Here is a 19350-nt window from a genome sequence, read left to right on the forward strand (position 1 = left end):
GAAACCTTTCCCAGAAGTGAGAATAATCTCTCAGATTCTTACCTATCTAAAGAGTTGGGCAAATTGTTTTTATTATGGGGCGTTTATTTTTGTTATACGTAAGAAAATATGTGCTGTGCTAGTTATTCATAGTAGCTGTAGCAAATTCAAATTTACATCTCAGTATTTAAGGGAAAAATATAATTCAGCAAGATTTGAGCTCTTTGGAGTCTATAATTACTAGTGTATGTCGATAACCGATGTTTTAAACATGGCAATCCTAGACTCTAGGCATGTTAAAATGCATAGTTTTACTAGTCAGTTTATAAATGCATTCAGGTCTCCCTGAGTTCCACACCCTGACTTTGCCTTGGAAATTGTAAGAATTAAGTGCTTTTGTTACATCCATGAGGCTCATGTGTCGGTCATAGCTCTAATTCTAGAAAAGCACCTGTGCATGTTTCCTGTCCTCTAATAAATTTCTAACTCCAGTGTAAATCTTCTAGCTTCCTTAAAAGGAATAAAAAAGTGATTGTGCTAATATGGATGTGTTTTTCTTGAAAACCTTTTGTGTTCAAATGTACTTAGTTCAACAACCAGATCCAAACCAGCCAAAGCCAGAGGGAGCCCAAATGTTGGCGATGCGTGGGGAACAGCTGGGTGTGGTTACAAATTGGCCCCCATCTTTAGAAGCAGCGTTACAGCGATGGGGGACCATCTCACCAAAGGCCCCGTGCTTGACCACGATGGACACGAATGGGAAACCTCTGTACATCCTCACTTACGGTAATCCTGTGAGACTTATCCACCTTTTGTCTGTTTGTGCCTGCACACAACTGTCACTTTCAGGGTGGCCGATTCATATTTGTGTTGCCTTATGTTTCTAATACAGAAATAAATGGAGCCTGAAAGGAATATTATAGGAAAATTATTTGGTTTGAATATGAAAAGTTACTGTTTGTTAAATGTTTTTGAGTAAAAACCAGAAAGTGATATAAAAAATTAGTGATTATAACTCTAATAAGATGTTAGATTTTACCTCTTGGAATGTATATTAATTAAATTAATGCTTTCAAGAAGGATTGGTAGTTAAAGAATGTATATCAGAACTCTTTGACATGCGTCACTCACTCAGAAGAAACAGAATCTGTTTCCAAAGTGCTTTTTCAGAAAGCAAGAGAAAACAAACTTTAATTCTTTATTCAGTACCATAAATGCAGTCCATAAACTTGGAAATAGTTAACTGTACCAGAGAGATTCATTTCTCTTTGTGCCACGGATAAGAGGCGGAGAAAGCAAATTTTCAGGTCATTTTCACACTCTCTGTTACAGTTTTGCAAAGAAACAAGCTTCATAACAAAAACACCAAAATGGCTTATATTATGTCTGCATGTTTGAGGTTAGATTACCTTTTTTTAACTTTCAGTTTTGTTTTTATGATGATAATGCCCTTCTAATTGCAGGTAGGAAAGAAAGTGTTTTCTCCATTAGCAATGGAGGTCAAGAGCCAGGTGTTAAGTATTATAGCCCAGCCTTTTAGTGGGTGTGGGGCCCGTGAGGCACCCACTGTGCCTCAGTCATTATCCTGTGCATCTCATGGAAGGAAATGGGATTTAGGAGCATATGTTTTCATAGTCTCATTTTTTTTTTTTCTGGCTTTGTTGGGAAATTCTGAGTGGAGTGGATAGAGGGTATTTCACCCATCATGAGGCATAAGATTCATTTTTTAAAAGTTATACTCTTGGAAATAGATTTTAGTCAGTTTCAAAAAGACAGAGGACTTTCCTGTTTGACCTTCATCTCTTGCCAGATTCAACCATGGAGCTGATTGTGTACTGTTTTCCAAGCATCATTTATTGAAAGACTGTCCTTTCCCCTTTCTTGGCTCCTTTGTCATAAATTAGTTGACATACATGTGTGGGTTTATTTTTGGGCTATTCTGTTTCATTGATCTATGTGTCTGTTTTTGTGCCAGTATCATACAGTTTTTCATTACTGGTAGTTTTGTAATGTCAGGGAGTATGATGTTTCTAGCTTTGTTTTTCTTTCTCAAGATGGCTTTGGCTATTTGGGGTCCTTCATGGTTTCATACAAATTTTAGAATTGTTTGTTCTATTTCTGTGAAAAATGCCATTGGAATTTTGATAAGGATTGCGTTGAATCTATAGATTGCTTTGAGTAGTACAGACATTTTAACAATATTAATTCTTCTGATCCACAAGCAGAGAATATCTTTCTATTTATTTGTATCATCTTTAATTTCTTTCATTAAAGTCGTAATTTTTAACGTACAGGTCTTTTACCTCCTTGATTAAATTCATTCCTAGGTATTTTATTCCTTTTGATGCAGTTGTAAATGGGATTGTTTTCTTGATTTCTCTTTCTGATAGATTTTTATTAGTGTATAGACAGAACAGTTTTCTGTGTATTGATTTTTGTATCTGCTACTTTACTGAATTCATTTATTACTCTGTTTTTCTGTGTAGTCTTTAAGTTTGTCTATATATAATGTCATGTTATCTGCAAGTAGTGACAGTTTTTCTTCTTCCTTTCCAGTTTGGATGCTTTTTATTTCTTTTTCTTGCCTTATTATTCTGACTAGGACTTACAATGCTATGTTGAATAAGCATGGCAAAAGTGTCTTGTTCCTGAATCTTAGAGGAAAAGCTTCCAGCTTTTTACTGTTGAGTATGCTGTTAGCTCTGAGCTTGTAAACATATGACTTTTGTTTGTAAACATATGACTTTTATTTTGTTGAGAATTTTTTTATCATAAATGGATGTTGAATTTTGTCAAATGCTTTTTCTGCATCTGCTGAGATGATCATATGATTTTTATCCTTCGTTATGTTATTAATGTGCTGTGTCACATTCATTGATTTGCGGATGTTGAACCATCCTTTCGTCTCTGGAATAAATCCCACTTGATCATGGTGTATGAGCATTTTAACATATTATTAAATTTGGTTTGCTAATGTTTTGTTGAAGATTTGTGCATCTGTGTTCTTCAGGCCTGTAATTTTCTTTTCTCATGGTGTCCTTGTCTTGTTTTGATACCAGGGTAATGCAGGCCTTGTAAAATGAGTTTGGAAGTGTTTTCTCAACTTCTGTTTCTTGGAAGAACTTGAGAAGGATTGGTATTAATTCTTCTTTGAATGTTTGGTAGAATACACCAGTGAAGCTATTTAGTCCTGGACTTTTGTTTGTGGAGAGGGTTTTGGTTACTGATTCAATCTCCTTACTAGTAAACGGTCTGTTTAGATTTTCTGTTTTTTCATCGTTCAGTCTTGGAAGGTTGTATGTTTCTAGGAATTTATTTCTTCGAGGTTGTCCAGTTTGTTGGTATGTAATTGTTCATAGTAATCTCTTATGATCATTTGTATTTCTTTAATACCAATTGTAATGTCTCTCATTTCTGATTTTATTTATGAGTCCTCTTTTTTCCCTGGGTGAGTCTAGCCAAAGGTTCGTTAATTTTGTTTATCTTTTTAAAGAACCAGCTCTTGATTTCATTGATCTTTTCTATTGTCTTTTTAATCTCTATTTCATTTATTTCCGCTCTGATCTTTGTCATGTTCTTCCTTCTACTAACTTTGGGCCTCATTTGTTCTTCTTTTTCTAGTTACTTGAGATGTAAAGTTAGGTTGAGATTTTTCTTGTTTCTCGAGATAGACGTTTATCTGTGAACTTCCCTCTTAGAATTGCTTTTGCTGTATCCCATAAGTTTTAGTATGTTGTATTTTCATTTTCATTTGTCTCAAGGTGTTTTTTACTTTCTCTTTTGATTTCTTTGTTTCGTTGGTTATTGGATAGCATGTTTTTTAATCTCCACATACATGTAAATTTATCAGTTCTCATAATCGATTTCTAGTTTGATAACATTGTGGTCAGAAAAGATGCTCAATATGATTTCAGTCTTCTTAAATTTAAGACTCGTTTTGTGGCCTAAGATATGATCTATCCTGGAGAATGTTCCATATGAGCTTGAGAAGAATGTTTATTCTGCTGCTTTTCGATAGAGTGTTCTTTATATATCTATTAAATCTATCTGGTGTAATGTGTAATTTAAGGCTGATGTTTCCTTATTGATTTTCTGTCTAGCTGGTCTGTTCATTGATATAAATGCGGTATTAAAATCCCCTACTCTTATTATTATTGCTGTTGTTTCCCTCTTTATGCCTGTTAATGTTTGCTTTATATATTTAGGTGCTTCTATATTGGGTGCATAAATATATCCAAATGTTATATTTGCTTGTTGGATTTACCCTTTATCATTACATAATGTCCTTTGTCTCGTTACAGTCTTTGTTTTAAAGTTGATTTTATCTGTTATAAGTATAGCTACCCCAGCTTTCTTTTAGTTTCCATTTACATGGAATATCTTTTTCTATCTGTTCACTTTCATTTTGTGTGTGTCTTTATACTTGAAGTGGGTCTATTGTAGAAGTATGTAGATGAGTCTTGTGTTGTTGGTTTTTTTTTAATTCATTCACCCGCTGTGTCTTTTGATTGGAGAATTTAGTCTGTTTACATTTAAAGTAGTTATTGATAGGTATGACCTCATTGCCATTTTTTAAATTTCTTTCTGGCTCTTTTGTAGTTCCTCTGTTCCTTTAGTCTTCTCTTACTCTCTTCCTTTGTGGTTTGATGACTTTCTTTAGTGGTGTGCTTAGATTCCTTTCACATTATTTTTTGTGTATCTACTATAGGTTTTTGCCATGAGGCTTACATATAACATATTTATAATAGTCTGTTTTAAGTTGATTAAAAACTTAAGTTTGAGTACATTCTCAAGCCCTGCATTTTTAGTCTTCCCGTTTTATGTTTTTGATGTCACATTTTACATCTTTTTATCTTGTGTATTCCTGAACTAACTGTTGTACTTATTTTTACTGCTTTTGTCTTTCAACCTAATACTAGGTTTATAAGTGATTAATCTACTACCTTTACTAAATATTTACCTTTACCAGTGAGACACATATTTTCTTGTTACAAATTAGTGCCCTTTCTTTTCAGCTTAAATAAGTTCCTTTAACACTTCTTTTGTAAGGCTGCTTTCATGGTGATGAACTCCTTTAGCTTTTTGCTTGTCTGGAAAACTTTATCTGTCCTTCAATTCTTCTCTTTTTTTTTTTTTTTTTTTTGTGGTACGCGGGCCTCCCCCTGTTGTGGCCTCTCCCATTGCGGAGCACAGGCTCCGGACGCGCAGGCTCAGGGGCCATGGCTCACAGGCCCAGCCGCTCCGCGGCATGTGGGATCTTCCCGGACCAGGGCACGAACCCGTGTCCCCTGCATCAGCAGGCAGACTCTCAACCACTGCGCCACCAGGGAAACCCTGTCCTTCAATTCTGAATGATAACTTTGGCCAGGAGAGTATTCTTGGTTGGAATTTTTTTTTCTTTCTCCTTTCTAAATCAGTCAAGAACTGTTTTATCTTCTTTAATTTAAATCATCAATTTACTCTTTTTTTTTCTATTTGAAAAATATTTCTAGAACTTGCCAAAAGTGTGTTGTTTCCTTTTTCAAACTCTCTGTTGTAAATTGGCTTTTGTATGAATTTATGATGATCTCGACTTTAATATTCCAAACTGAGAATGAAGTTGAAACTTTAACAAAATATAATGGTGCTAATTGTTTGATTGTAATTGATTTGTTTGTTTACAATCGTTGATTTTTTTCACTTACAACAAGTTGATCGTAATTGTTTAACTATAATAATTTCCAAACATTGTTCACATTAAATAAATCTGAAGGCACAAAATATTTGTGATTTCTTTAGGAAAAAAATAACTCCCTGCATTATTTCTAATAGCTAGTGACTATTTGGGGCAAAAATATAATCATCAAATAATTGTAAAGTAGCCAGTCTCGAGGAGGTGGAGTTAAGGAAGGTGGAGGAGGGGCATGAATAAAACATCACACCTAGTAGCTACTCTCAGTGATCAAGAAGTAGGCTAAAATGTATACTGCGATTTTGTTTTTTATAGCTTGCTTTATTATGATGTTAATAAAACAAAGAAACATTTGTTGAGCACATACTGTGAGCGAGGAATGTCCTAGGAATTATAGGAATCAGAGATAATGGAAAAATCCTCCTTGTCCCCCTAATCACTAAGGAAGAGACAAATTGATAAATCCATTGATAGGAAAACAGTAAGAACCCTAGTTTGGATTGCTGCAAAATCCAATATGAAATAAAACAAATTCAGATTTTTTTATTTCATAATTTAATTTCATAATTAAAGTGTATATTAATTTAGCTTTTACATTTAAAATAGGAAAAAGATTAGAGCAGTGATTGCATTTATAGGAAATAGTTCAAATTGTGGTTATCTTTATTATACTTTTATTGCATTAATATAATTTCTAACACCTTGACTGCTTCTGAAAGCTTATAGAAGCTAAAGTTGTAAAAGGCCTTTATGTGTCCAAGAATTCATGTTAGATTTTAAAGTCATTTTGGTTTGATCTCAGACTGTTTGCTATCACCTGGGTATGCTGAGGAAATGTCTGGCACTGGGATGAAGGCAGGGATTTGAATCTGCAAGTTCTTCACAACTGGTTATTTTTCTCATGTTTTTTAAATCTTTTTAATCCTGCTTTGTGGTGATTTTTTCTAGAGTTCAAAACTTTAAAATAATTCAAAAATTTTACCATAATTTTTATCTAAATTCAGAGATTAGGATTCCAAAATCCTAAAAGTTAGGAAAAGTTGAAGTTGAGAAACTTAGGATGTGGGGAAGGAGAGGGATCAGGCCCTACAAAGCCTGTCTTAAGTGCCCTTTACATTCATTGCAATCACACAAGACAGGACTCATTAATAGAGGAGATAGGTGTCATTTTGCACAACATAAATTAGCATTAACTCACTAATGCCGTGGTCCCTGTCCCTATTTTACTCCCTAGAAATCCTCCCCACTTCTGTGATGGTAATTAAATTCTGTGTGGCTTTGCTCTAGGTTCTTAGCATCCTAGGTGTATTTGTATTTAATACCTTATTCCAGTGTTCAGGCTTCTCAGATTTTTAAGTCAGATTTGCTGGCTTTTGTTTTCCCATCTTGATTCCAGGGACTCGGAATAACTTGAAAGGCTTAAAGTGAAAAAGTAATACTCTCTATATAGGTTAACGTGCACACAAATACACAACAGAAAATGCATGTGTACAATTAATTGTATCTTTATAATTTGTATTGATAGGCAAACTGTGGACAAGAAGTATGAAGGTTGCTTACAACATTCTGCATAAATTAGGTACAAAACAAGAACCTATGGTGCGACCTGGAGATAGGGTAAGTGCAATTTAAATTATCACATCTGCAAGACACGTGGTCTGAGGTGGAGAAGACACCCACTGTTTTAAAGTTGCAAAGTTCAGTGCCTCCATACTACTAAATCAGGCTTTCTTAACATTTACTGTGAACCAGAAGCAGTTATTCAGCAGGATTAATCTTCACAGTAACTCAGCGAGTTTAACTATAGTAGTTCTCACATTTTATCCATTAGGATATTAGAACTTGAGAGGGTAAGAATCATATCAGCTGAAGGCACATAGCTAGAAAGTGGTATAGCCAGTGCTCATATCCATTTCTGTCCAACCACCAAACCTGTGTTCCTAACCCCTGACATATGTGGTCTCCTAGTTTGGAATGTACTTGCACTGTCTCCCTGAGTAGGCAGGACAGTTGTGTTTAGAACTTTTTTATATTAGTCAGTGATATCGAAAATCCTGGCAGCAGACTGCAGGTATGTTTCTTTCCTAGTGTTAAATTTCTTGATATAGGCTACTATCTTTCATTGAAAAGCACAATTTTATTCTTACTACAATTTGCTAAGTTACTGAGAACAGATATTAGTATTTCCTTTTTAATGTTACACCCAGAGCAGTTAATAATCTTGCCCAAGCTTTACACCCCAATTAAGATGTGGGGCTGAGAGTAGAACCTAGTTTTCTTGCCTTAAATGGAGTGATTTTTTTTCCATGTGTTGCTATTTACCTCAGAATGCCCCAAGACTGGGTTACCCACCTGCACCTGAAGGACTCCAAATTAATTTTATAAAAATATCATTTTAGAGCACCATAAACCAACAAGAATATAAGCTATGATTTACTTAAGAGATATTATAAAAACATGGGCCCATTATGGGGAATTTTTAATAAGATTGCTGCAGCCCCAGGATTCTGTGGTAGGCTATGATTCTTTCCAGTTTAATGAACAAGTTTGATCTTTAGCTTTTAAAAGTCAATTATAGGTCTCACACTTCCTCATTATAAAACTTACTGTAAAGCTACAGCAATCAAAGCTGTGTGGTATTAACACAAAGACAGATATAGACCAAAGGAATGGAATAGAAAACCCAGAAATAAATCCTTACATGTAGGGTCAAGGGGCTTTCAAGAAGGATGCTAAGACATTAAATGGGGGAAAGGATAGTCTACTGAACAAACGGTGCTTGGAAAATTGGATATCCATAAGCAAAAACCCAAAATTGAACCTTTATACCATATATTAAAAAATTAACTCAAAATGGATTAAAGACCTAAACTCTTAGAATAAAACATAGGGGAAATGTTTCATGACATTGGATTTGGCAATGATTTCTTGGATATGGCACCAAAAGCACAGGGAACAAAAAAATTGATAAATTGCACTTCATCAAAATTAAAAAATTCTGGGCTTCCCTGGTGGCGCAGTGGTTAAGAATCCGCCTGCCAATGCGGGGGACCACGGGTTCAAGCCCTGGTCTGGGAAGATCTCACATGCCACAGAGCAACTAAGCCCGTGTGCCACAACTACTGAGCCTGTGTGCCACACTGCTGAAGCCCGTGAGCCTAGAGCCCGTGCTCTGCAACAAGAGAAGCCACCACAATGAGAAGCTCACGCACCACAACAGAGTAGCCCCTGCTTGCTGCAACTAAAGCCCACGCACAGCAACAAAGACCCAATGCAGCCAAAAATAAATAAATAAAATAAATGTATAAAATTTAAAACTTCTGTGTACCAAAGGACACTTTTTGAGAGTGAAAAAGAAACATACAGAATGGGAGAAAATGTTGACAAATCTTATATCTGATAAAAGATTAGTATCCAGAATATATAAAGAAGTTCTACAACTCAACAACAACAACCAAAAAAAAAGTTTAAAAATCAGGCAAAGGACTTGAATAGACCTTTTTCCAGGGAAGATTTACAAATAGCCAAATAAGCCCATGAATCACTAATCATTAGGGAAATATACGTCAAAACCACATGAGCTACCACTTCACACTCATTAGGATGGCTGCTATCAAAAACAGAAAATAGTAGGTGATGACAAGAATGTGAAGAAATTGGAACCCTTATGCATTGCTGGTAGGAATATACGGTGGTGTAGCCACTGTGGAAAACAGTACTATGATGGTTCCTTAAAAAATTAAACATCCGATCCGATAATTCCACTTCAGTTTCAAAAGAATTGAAAGCAAGGACTTGAACAGATATATCTACACCAATGTTCATAGCAGCACTATTCACGAAAACCAAAAGGAGGAAGCAACTCAAGCATCCATGGTCGGGTGAATGAATAAACAGAAGATGGTATGTTCGTATGGTGTAATACTATTCAGCCTTAAAAAGGAAGGAAATTCTGACACATTCTACAACATGGATGTACCTTGAGGACATTATGCTCAGTAAAATAAGCCAGTCACAAAGGATAAATATTGTATGGTTCCATTTATATGAGGTACTTAGAGTACTTAAATTCCTAGAGACAGAAGAACGATGGATACCAGGGGCTGTGGGAAGCGGGAAATGGGGAGTTATTGTTTAATAGGGACAGAGTTACAGTTTAGGAAAATGGAAATGTTCTGGAAATGGATGGTTGATGATGGTTTTACAACAGTGTAAATGTACTTAATGCCACTGAACTGTATACTTGAAAATGGTCAAGATGGTGAACTTTGTTATATTTATTTTATCACGATAAAAAAAGTCAGTTGTAATATATCTCCCTTATCTATAATTTGGTTAATAGTCTTAGTAGTTTTTTTTAAAAAGTCTTTGGCCTTCAGACTCTTGAAGTCCCTTTACAATAGCAATTACAAAATAAACCATCTCTGTTCCACTAAGAAGTCAGTAGGAATGTGGGGGGCAAGTTTTGATAGAACAAAATATGTAAAAAGATTTTCTTTAGCAGGGAGTGGTTTGAATTGTATGAGGTGGGACTACTTTTCTAAATTATTCCTTTAAAAAGTTTTCATATGGCTGGCACCTGGCATGTGCGTATAAATACTTATTAAATAAGCATATGTGACTGTAGTATTCAATTGATAATAGCCTTCTGTCCCAATAAACAGGATTCTTTACCTCTTTGAAAACCATTTTTAATTAAATATTTTCCGAGGATAATGAACATTCTGTCCTTAGCATAAAAATTATAGACGCTTTTCATGTGGGTGACCCTATTAATGCACTTTGGGGAGTCCTGCTTGGGCTTTGAAAAGGCATTTATGTGCCTAAGCTGAATAGGTTTTCAGGATATTATAGTGGGAGCTGTGGAACAAACAAAGATGCATCATATGTGAAGCCTGCCTTCAGGGAGCTTGCAGAGTTAAAAAAATAAATAAATAAAGACATTGGTAATTGGCTATCTGTAAATTGGAAAATGATACAGGTCCCCAAAATAGGTGGTGAGAGATACAGCTGAACTCTTTGGGAAGGACAGAGAATATTCTCATTTTGGGAGCTTCTGGCATCTGAGACTTCTTGAGGAGAAAAAGAGAGCCCGTGGCTCTTGGTCAGGTTGTAGGACAGAGTGTGGAAAGGAGCTGAGGGGGGATTGTGTGTTATGTGAACAGAACAAGCCGGGCACTGGGACAGCAAGGCTGTTACAGGAAGACCAGCGGAGGAGAGTGGAGGAAGGAGGTGGTCTGTTGACGCTCTGTGCATAGTTAAGTGTGATGAAATATCAGAGAATACATAGGGAATTGAATGAAAAGAAACCATGTGGGTTTATGAAAATGAAACATCTGTATATTTGTACAGTGTTGCACTGGAATCACTGTGTAGTCACCAAAAAACAGGACTTGTGACTGATTGAGATATAAAAGGAAAGTTTGGTGAGAATGATACAAATACAGTCTTCCCTTCCTTAAAACAAATTTTTTAAAAATTCAGTTTTGATTCTAAATGAGCCTTTAGCTATTTGACCATTTTCTATTTGTTACTTTTATATTTTTGAGAGCATATAATGCACAATTTTATATTCTGCTTTTATCCACTTTACATTAATATAACAATTTCATCCTGTTTTAACCCAACTCTGCAAGGTTATATAATATGACATTATCAGCATGAACTTTAGTGATCGAGCAGTGGGAATTTTAAATCCTGGATCAAGTTGCCCTTCCTTGGAACAGAGCTGGGGTAGGAGTCAGACCAGAAGCTCCTCTTTGGAAATATGTTGATCCACAGTCTGGCTCTGGAAGCAGCACCTTCTTTCTCTCGGTTCTATGCTCTTGAAGACTCCTGCATGTGGAATAGGTTAGTCCTAGGAGGACTAACAAGTCCAAATTTAACTAGTCCTCTATGAGCGGGTGCAGCCATTAGTTTTGGGTGGAACTTCAGCATCTTCTGCATTTTATTAACATCCTCTGTTTTGGTTCAAGGAGAGCAGTCTTGCAGCAGTGGTGCCTTGGAAGCTTTGCAAACATTTGATTGAATGTTGTTGCTTTGCCAGATCCAGAACTAAAAATAGACGCTGTCAACTCTCTGACCACCAGGTGAAGGCAGACACCTGAGGCCAGTGCAAACCTCAGATCATTTTTAAAATAATTGTTTGTGATTCATATGCAGAGACATGCAAATAAATCCTTTCATTCCTCCTTTGAAATCCTACTGATAGTAGCCTGGCATCTGTCTGGGTGCTTTTGGGACAAAATAAGGATTAATATCTAATCAACAGTTATTTCACAGGGTTTCTTAAAATTCTTCAGTAGTGCAGAATAGCTTTTATTGGCCTTAATGGTTTCATTTGTCTCTGTTTGGCTGATTTTAGTAAACTGCAGGAATACCATATAGAAAGGCAAGCTTCACATAATTCCAAACTTAATTTTATTTCCATCAACTATCCTGTGTTGCTAACAGAGCCAGATTTAAGATGCAGCCTGCTCCATCCTCAGCTGTCATCTGAGTCCGTTATGCCAACCTGCTTACTTAGATATTGAGGTAATTGGGATGTCTTATCCAACTGTTCATGACAAGGTTAATAACTTCTAGTTAGGGCATTTTTAAAGAAAAAAATGTGTTAAATTCCTGAATGAGGTAATACAAAAATCATATACATCTGCTAAATCATGGGATTTATGTGCTTAGTTATCGACAAGGAAGAGCAGTGCCGATGCTGGAGCAACACATGGGAGAAGCTTGTGTTCAAGTGGAAGCAGAGTCCTGCAGAGCTCAGTGGGGATCTAGAAATAGGACTGCCTGTTGTATCCTGAAGGCAGCTTCTAGAGCTAGAGTAGGAAGGGCCACTCCAGAAGGAGCATCGGGCAACAGGAGAGCAAGCGGATCGACATTGTGTTAGCTCCACAGCAGATGCTAACCTGAGCGCCAGGTGGATGTAAATGGGATGAAGCTGACAACGTAAAGGAGAAACTTGACAAGTTTATATGCAACATTAAATACACTAATAAAAATAAAACAGAGAATATTATATCGAGAAGTCTGCATCAAATGTAAGAGTTAATACTATGAAATATATTTAAAGATTTTATGGGAAATGTCAAAACACCAGCAGATAAATAGGCAAAGGAAATGAAACACAGTTCATACAAGGACAAATAAACCATCTGATGGAAAATTGTTCTTCATTAAGATTCCCTTCAGGACTATCAGAAAACATTTGAAAAATCGTACTATCCATTATTGGGTTATTAGGATAGTAATTTAAATTTACCTTTTAGAACTCCATGATTATTGTACTCCTGGTTCTTCAGAGGCTGAGCTGGAGAGGCAATGGGCGGCTGGAGATGTGTGGCCAGGTGTTCACGGAAACCTTCCCTGGGAGGGCAGAAAGCCAGATGCCGCAAGTGCGGGCTGACCAAGCGCCGGCTCCCAGGGCCAGGGCCTCGTGGGCAGTTGTGGTTCATGGCTACCTGCTGTGTGTCAGGCACGGTGTGAGCTCTTGCATACATTTTCTCATTTGACCTTTACTACAATGCTAGGACACTAATATTCTCAATTTTCAGGTAAGTCAAGCCTTGGGGAGCTAAATCTGAGCTGGGATCAGAGTAGAGTCAGCTGTGAGCCCAGCACCTTAGGGAGGAAGTGCACAGCGTTCAGTTACGATGGTGAAGACTCTGTGGACGTACGAGGACGCACTTCAGAGCCCAGTGAGAATAGTGAGAGACAGATAGTATATGCACTGTGGTTTTACCTGTGTAAAACTATGTGCCGATGGGCGAGTGTAAACAGCAAGGGTAGTTGCATTCTGGTGCGGTGTCAGAGATGACCCGGATAATCTGTTTGCCTTCCATGTGAGATCAAGGAAAAGCATCTGATAACTTATTAAAATGCATCTTACTAATATGCATTTTTCAAGCAGGGCATCTACATTTTTTCCAGTGGCATCGTGTTAGTGGTTAATCCCTCTCTCTCTGCGTTGGTCCAGGTGGCACTGGTGTTCCCCAACAATGACCCTGCTGCCTCCATGGTGGCTTTCTACGGCTGCCTGCTGGCCGAAGTTGTGCCTGTGCCCATCGAGGTGCCCCTCACGAGAAAGGTAAATAACGTATCTTTCTGTTCAAGCCTGTTGCCCGGGAAGGTCGACTCTGCTGCCCTGGAAGGTTCTGTCATGGGGTCAGAATGTGCAGACGGCCATCTTCAAGAGCTTTCATCTCAGCAGGATGTGGATCAGGAAGCACAGGGCTGTTTGCCTTGTCTCTGAGGCTCTGCGCAGGTTGTCGTTGGTTGTCCCAGACAAGGGAGCAGCGTTGACGCTGCAGCTCCACTCAGCGGCCGGATTGAGCTGCTGCCCTGAGGTGGCGCCTTCTGTGCGTTGAGCAGGGTGATCTGCCAGCAAAGCAGGTGTTTCAGTATCTCGTTCCTCAGTGTCACTGCACTAGAAATCTGGGTAAATGATAGATTTTTCACTTATTTTTATTTCAGGGGTGGCCGTTGTTGCATTTGTGCAGGTGTTTAGACATTAACAAGTTCCAGGTTCACCTACGATTTGTTGGATCTTATTCTATGATTAGAATAAATAACTATCTTGCTGCTACAGTTGTAGTGTAGTCCAGTGTCGGAACCCTACACAGCAGTGTGTGTGTCTTTGTCTGCGTAAATGATTGGCTTCTTGCACCACAGACCTGTGGTAACTTTGGAAGGGAAGGCCGAGGGAGGAGGCTGTGCTGGGGTTGACCCTGATGGTCCCCCGAGAGGTGCTCTGATGCTGTCGAAGGAGACGGGGCCGATGGCTGTGGGGTAGGCGCCCTGCCACTGGTTGTGTTATATGTCGTGCCCTTGGGCTCCACCCTGGATTCACCGGGCCGTCACTTAGCACATCATCATGAGCAGAGTGTGTGGGGTGACTCTTCCAGCTCCAAAATGCTAAGGTTTTCATGTGCCCAGGCTCAGAGTTTCCAGAGAATCTTCCAGCTGTCTTTGTGGCTACTCATTATGAAAATGGGGAAGTGCCTCAAGGTCTGTTCACGGTGTGTGGGTACCTTTGAAACCCCGCTCCTTGGGTCGGAAGGAGAGAACGAGGGGATCCTTTAGAAAAAGGTTGGGGAATGGTTGCTGTTTCCATTTTCCTGGGTACAAAATCTTCAAGTTCCCTCCTGGGCTTCCTAGGCACCTGTAAGCGTCAGGCAGGGTGGCAGGTGGCCCTGGAAGCGGGGGTGAGCCCTGCAGCCACTGACATCAGAGCCCCCTCCAGTGGCCTGAGGAGAACCCTGATTTCTGCGAGGGTTTGCCTCTAGCATTCCTGGTGTATAATACACACCCCGTAAAGTGCTTCCTCATCTTCCTGAGCCCTGTGACCTTCACAACTGACGAGAAATGCAGAAGGGTTTGGGGATTTACTGAGCAGGTAGCCACGTTCTCCTATGTGATTCTTTGGTGCTGTGACTAACCTGGAAAGCCTCTCAAGGGATGTGTGATGCTTCTCTTTAATTGATATCTAATTCAGTGGGTTGAGGTCCTCTGGAAATAGAAAAGAAAACCCTCTGGATTCTCTAGTCAATGGCATCAGGATGCTAATTTGGAGAAATTCATAGGCTAATGAGTAAAGAGACTGATTCTCTGTCAGCACTGCACCAACAGACTCCAGGACATTTGTTACTGTTGTTATGAGTAGCAGTTATTGTTTACTCATCACATATCGAATTTAGATTTGTCTACTCTACATCTATAGCCTGGTGTTTTCCAGACCAGGTCTGGTTTGCAGAGGAAAATCATTTGAATGAAGAGGCACCTGTCTCTGCCACTTCCTGACCAGGCATTGTCGAGCGGAGCCAGGGTATCTCACCTGCAACTCCTCTGGGTCTCCTGACACGTGCTTGCCAGCCGTCTCAGGCGTTGCAGGCTGTGACCTGCCAGGTGGCTCTGTCTCACTCACCTCTCAGACCCATTCAGACTCTCATATTGTACCATGTACCTCAGGACCAGGAACCCTCTCTCAGAAGAAAAAGCTGAGGTTTCTTCTTGGCCCTCTCTCCCTCGGAACATTTCTAAGGGTAACAGAACCAGCAGATGACTCACAGGTTATTGTTAAACCAGAAGCTGTGCGTTGGGCCTCAGTCTGTGGTTTCAGAATGTAATGTTCATTCTTAGAAAACTTTACTTTTTTTTTTTTTTGCGGTACGCGGGCCTCTCATTGTTGTGGCCTCTCCCATTGTGGGGCACAGGCTCTGGACATACAGACTTAGCGGCCATGGCTCACGGGCCCAGCCGCTTCGTGGCATGTGGGATCTTCCCAGACCAGGGCACGAACCCATGTCCCCTGCATTGGCAGGCGGACTCTCAACCACTGCGCCACCGGGGAAGCCCAACTTTACTTATTTTTAAATAAAAGAATCCACTGGCTCGGTTGCCATTCAGCACAGGGTAAGATGTGCACAGGGGTGTAGGTGATGAAGTTTGTGAATCTTCTATCCACCAGTCCTATGCATGCTAGTCTTGTCTTAAAATAAAGGGCCTAATGAGAACCAAATTTTCAGAATCATCAATGTTGATTAGCCTCACTGAACGATTTAGTCCCATGTGCATTTATATTCTTTGTTCTAGTTCTTGGGGTGAGGGGAGAAGGCTCATTTTTCACTTGAAGAGTTCATAGTGGGAGAAATGGGTGTCCCTCCAATGGTTTGGCCACGGAGTGGGCAGGGGCAAGAGAGGAGCCTCCAGAAGTCTGTGCCGCGATGGGCAGGTCTGGACAGTGGCTGTCCTCCTCGCCCTCTTGAGGTGGCTGAGCTGGTCTGTGAAGGCCAGATGCCAGCAAAGTGGGCCTGTGGACTGGCGGAGACCACTGAGCCGCATTTCCCTTCTGCTAGCGTGGGAAGTAGCAAGGCTGTAGCGGGGGTGGAATTCTGCATATCCTAAGTGCCATAGGGCCAGAGACCAAGTGGGCCCCGGAGGCCACAGGAGTCCAGCCAGGCAGGGCCTGGCCCGTCAGCACTTGCCTCTGGGCTCAGAGGGGGCTCACTGTCCTGCGTGATGCAAACTGTTCTTTCCTTAGAATCTAGCACATGCCCCACTTGTTTGCTTTAACCAAGGTTTCAGATGTCCTGTTAAAATGAAACATCTCTGGAAGGAAAAACATAGACGTCTTGTCACATACTTAAAATCTCACGTGAACCATCACATGATCCTTCCCTTGGGAGTGCATTTTGCTGGAAGAAATCAGAGGGAGTTGGGGTGGGGAGGGAGGGAAATGGGGCAGCCCGAGGGTGACACCCACCCAACGGAAGTGTTTGTGGGTAGAAGGTTATGCCCCACGTCTGGGATTTGTTTTAAAATAACAAATCTGCATGTGTGCATGTGTTTGAGGTAAGAGATGAGAACAGATTTGCCAACGTTGATAATCGTTGGTGCTGGATGACAGGAACGTAGGATTTCTTTCTCGTTTTCTTTGTATCTTTGTGTCTGCTTGGAAATTTCCAGTATAAATAAAAAGTTAAAAATTAATTGGCAAAACAACAATACATTAATGACATGTTTCTCTTAGTATTGATAAGGAAAATTTCTTGGTCAGGTTTCTTGGATCCCCTGGTTGTATGACCATAATAATCTTTAAACTAGTGGGTCTGCAGCCTGTCTTGTGTTGACTCTGCATAGTAATGCATCGAGAGCCCCTCACTCAGTTTCGTCTGTATTGTTGTCTCTCCTCCTGAGGCAGCTGAGAAGCCAGCGGTTTGGGTAGGCAAGCATCAAAATTGGAAAAGCACCAGCTAGTAGTTGCAGGTCCACAAATCCGGAACGAGTTCACGAGAGACGCTTTCCGTGAACTCACCTCACATTTACTGGAGAGAGAGTCCTTCTCATGGGTATGGCTGATGCTTTCTGACCTGGAGACTGAGACGGGACGGGGTGGGGCTGGTCGAGTGCGCATTTACTGCTTGAGAAGTGACTTGTCAGAGACCGTGGGTGTGGAGAGACTGCCGGGGAAGGGACATGCTTCGTCAGCTCTCTATGTTGGAGAAAGATTGAAAGTGAGGGAAAGGTTTGAACTCAGGCGTGGGTCAGCTTTTCTTGCACAGCAAAAGAGAGTCATTTGTGAGATATTGTGGTCCTGGACAGCTCAGCTCTACAGAGGAAGGGCCCCTGAGCCCAGCCGCAGGCCAGAAACAGCCATTCCAGGGAAAAGCGCTCAGGAAACACGGGAGGTGGTGTCAGGGCCTGAGTGCTCTGGCCGTCAGGGCAGTGGTTCACGTGCCTCCTCAGTAGCTTCCTGTGGAGGCTTTCTGGACAGTGGTGTGGGGTGTCGGGGGGCTCCCAAGTATCGGGGCTCAGGGCCCTGTCCCCAGGTCCAGGAGAGATGGCCCATGGAGGCCACAGATGGCTCTGTGGGCTCTGCCAGAGGCTCTGGGGTCAAGCTGGGCTTAATTTCAGGGATCCCGGTGCATGAAGGAGACAGAGCGCTCTGAGAGCAGGTGGAGGGGTCTCATCTCAGCCCAATGGGGTGCTTGGGTGGGGCTGTTTCTGCGAAGCTAGCTTTTGGCTGGACCTCTGCGTAGGAATTTCCAGACCAAGAAGATGGGGGAGGAGCAGGCATGGAAGCTGAATTTCATGGTAACCATGGATTCTGTTTACGGTTACTCTCACCCTTCCTCTGTATTTTAGGGTCTTTAGGAGCAGATACTGGGAAGACAGGGCCCAGGGGACAGCAGACCTCCACCGTGAACCCTGACAGGTCTTGCAGTTGGCCCTGGTGCTCCCTCTCCTGAGCCATTCTGAGCCTGTCTGTAGGCGGTCCCAGCAAGTTCACGCTCCTAAAGAAATGCCCTTCTGCTCCTAAACCTGGCTTCAGAACCTATCTCCCCACCCCTTAACCCAGTCACAGCTTTTGGCCATGTGATACCCAAATTCACATTGAAATGACTGATTATAATTCTCCTTGAAAAAGCACTGCTTGAAGGAACAATCCCACAGGGTCCCCGAAGTGGGAAGGTCCCCATCTGCGGAGCACCAGGCCTCCTCCCCCTTGCTGGGGCTGCAAGGGTGTTGGGAGGCTGGCTGTGCGTGATGCTGTGTAAAGAGACGCGGCTTTTAAATCTGCAGTGAGGAGTACGAACTAGGCACTTGGAAGATGTAGTTTTGAGATGTCGATGTTGCCGATTTTACTGGGGTGAGAATGTTGTCTCACGTGGGAAGGAAGGAGGTGACAGCCTCACCACAGTCCTGACGTTTCCCTTCTAGGAATGCTGGCTGCTTCACGGCTTTATTTTCTGAATCATAGCTGGTGGGAGTAAGGAAAGCGAATTGAACTGACTGGCGGGGTGGCTGGACGCTCAGGGTGGTGGCGCCCGGGGCTGCCCCTCCCGCAGCATCTGCTCCCAAGTCCTGGCAGTCAGTCTGTGGGGCGGCGCCCCTCCACGCACACGCCCTTACCCTGTGGTCGGCATGGGTGTCCAGTCCACCACGCCGGATGTGATCAAAGACCGCTTGGGGTTAGTGTCCTGAGTGCAGAGATGTGTTCTTGGACCCGCTCTGTGTCCTGAGGTCATGGTCCTGTACAACCAGAGGGGAACAGAACGAGACCCCCTGAGTGCAGCACACTCTGTGCTCCCCGTGTGCATCCCTTACAGCCAGCCAAGGACACAGCGCACATGACGAGACTGAGGCCAAGCTAGTGCCCTGTTCAAGGTCAGGCAGCTGGCAAGTGGCAGCCTGAGATT

At 41.2% G+C, this 19350-nt stretch overlaps 1 protein-coding gene across 5 annotated transcripts in view; it reads left to right on the plus strand.

Annotated features, from left to right (window-relative positions):
- DIP2C (disco interacting protein 2 homolog C) overlaps positions 1 to 19350 on the plus strand; it is a 186687-nt gene that overhangs the window by 64930 nt on the left and 102407 nt on the right. For 4 of the 5 annotated variants that reach the window (XM_029238229.1, XM_029238230.1, XM_029238231.1 and 1 more), the window contains 3 exons: positions 568 to 765; positions 7176 to 7267; positions 13629 to 13739. In XM_029238229.1, coding sequence (XP_029094062.1) covers positions 568 to 765; positions 7176 to 7267; positions 13629 to 13739 — 401 coding nt within the window. The remainder of the gene's footprint in view (positions 1 to 567; positions 766 to 7175; positions 7268 to 13628; positions 13740 to 19350) is intronic. The other variant, XM_029238228.1, reaches the window with a different exon arrangement.

This window comes from Monodon monoceros, unplaced genomic scaffold (genome assembly GCF_005190385.1).
Source record: "Monodon monoceros isolate NGI ecotype Baffin Bay Population unplaced genomic scaffold, NGI_Narwhal_1 Super_Scaffold_21, whole genome shotgun sequence".
NCBI classification, from domain to species: Eukaryota; Metazoa; Chordata; class Mammalia; order Artiodactyla; family Monodontidae; genus Monodon; species Monodon monoceros.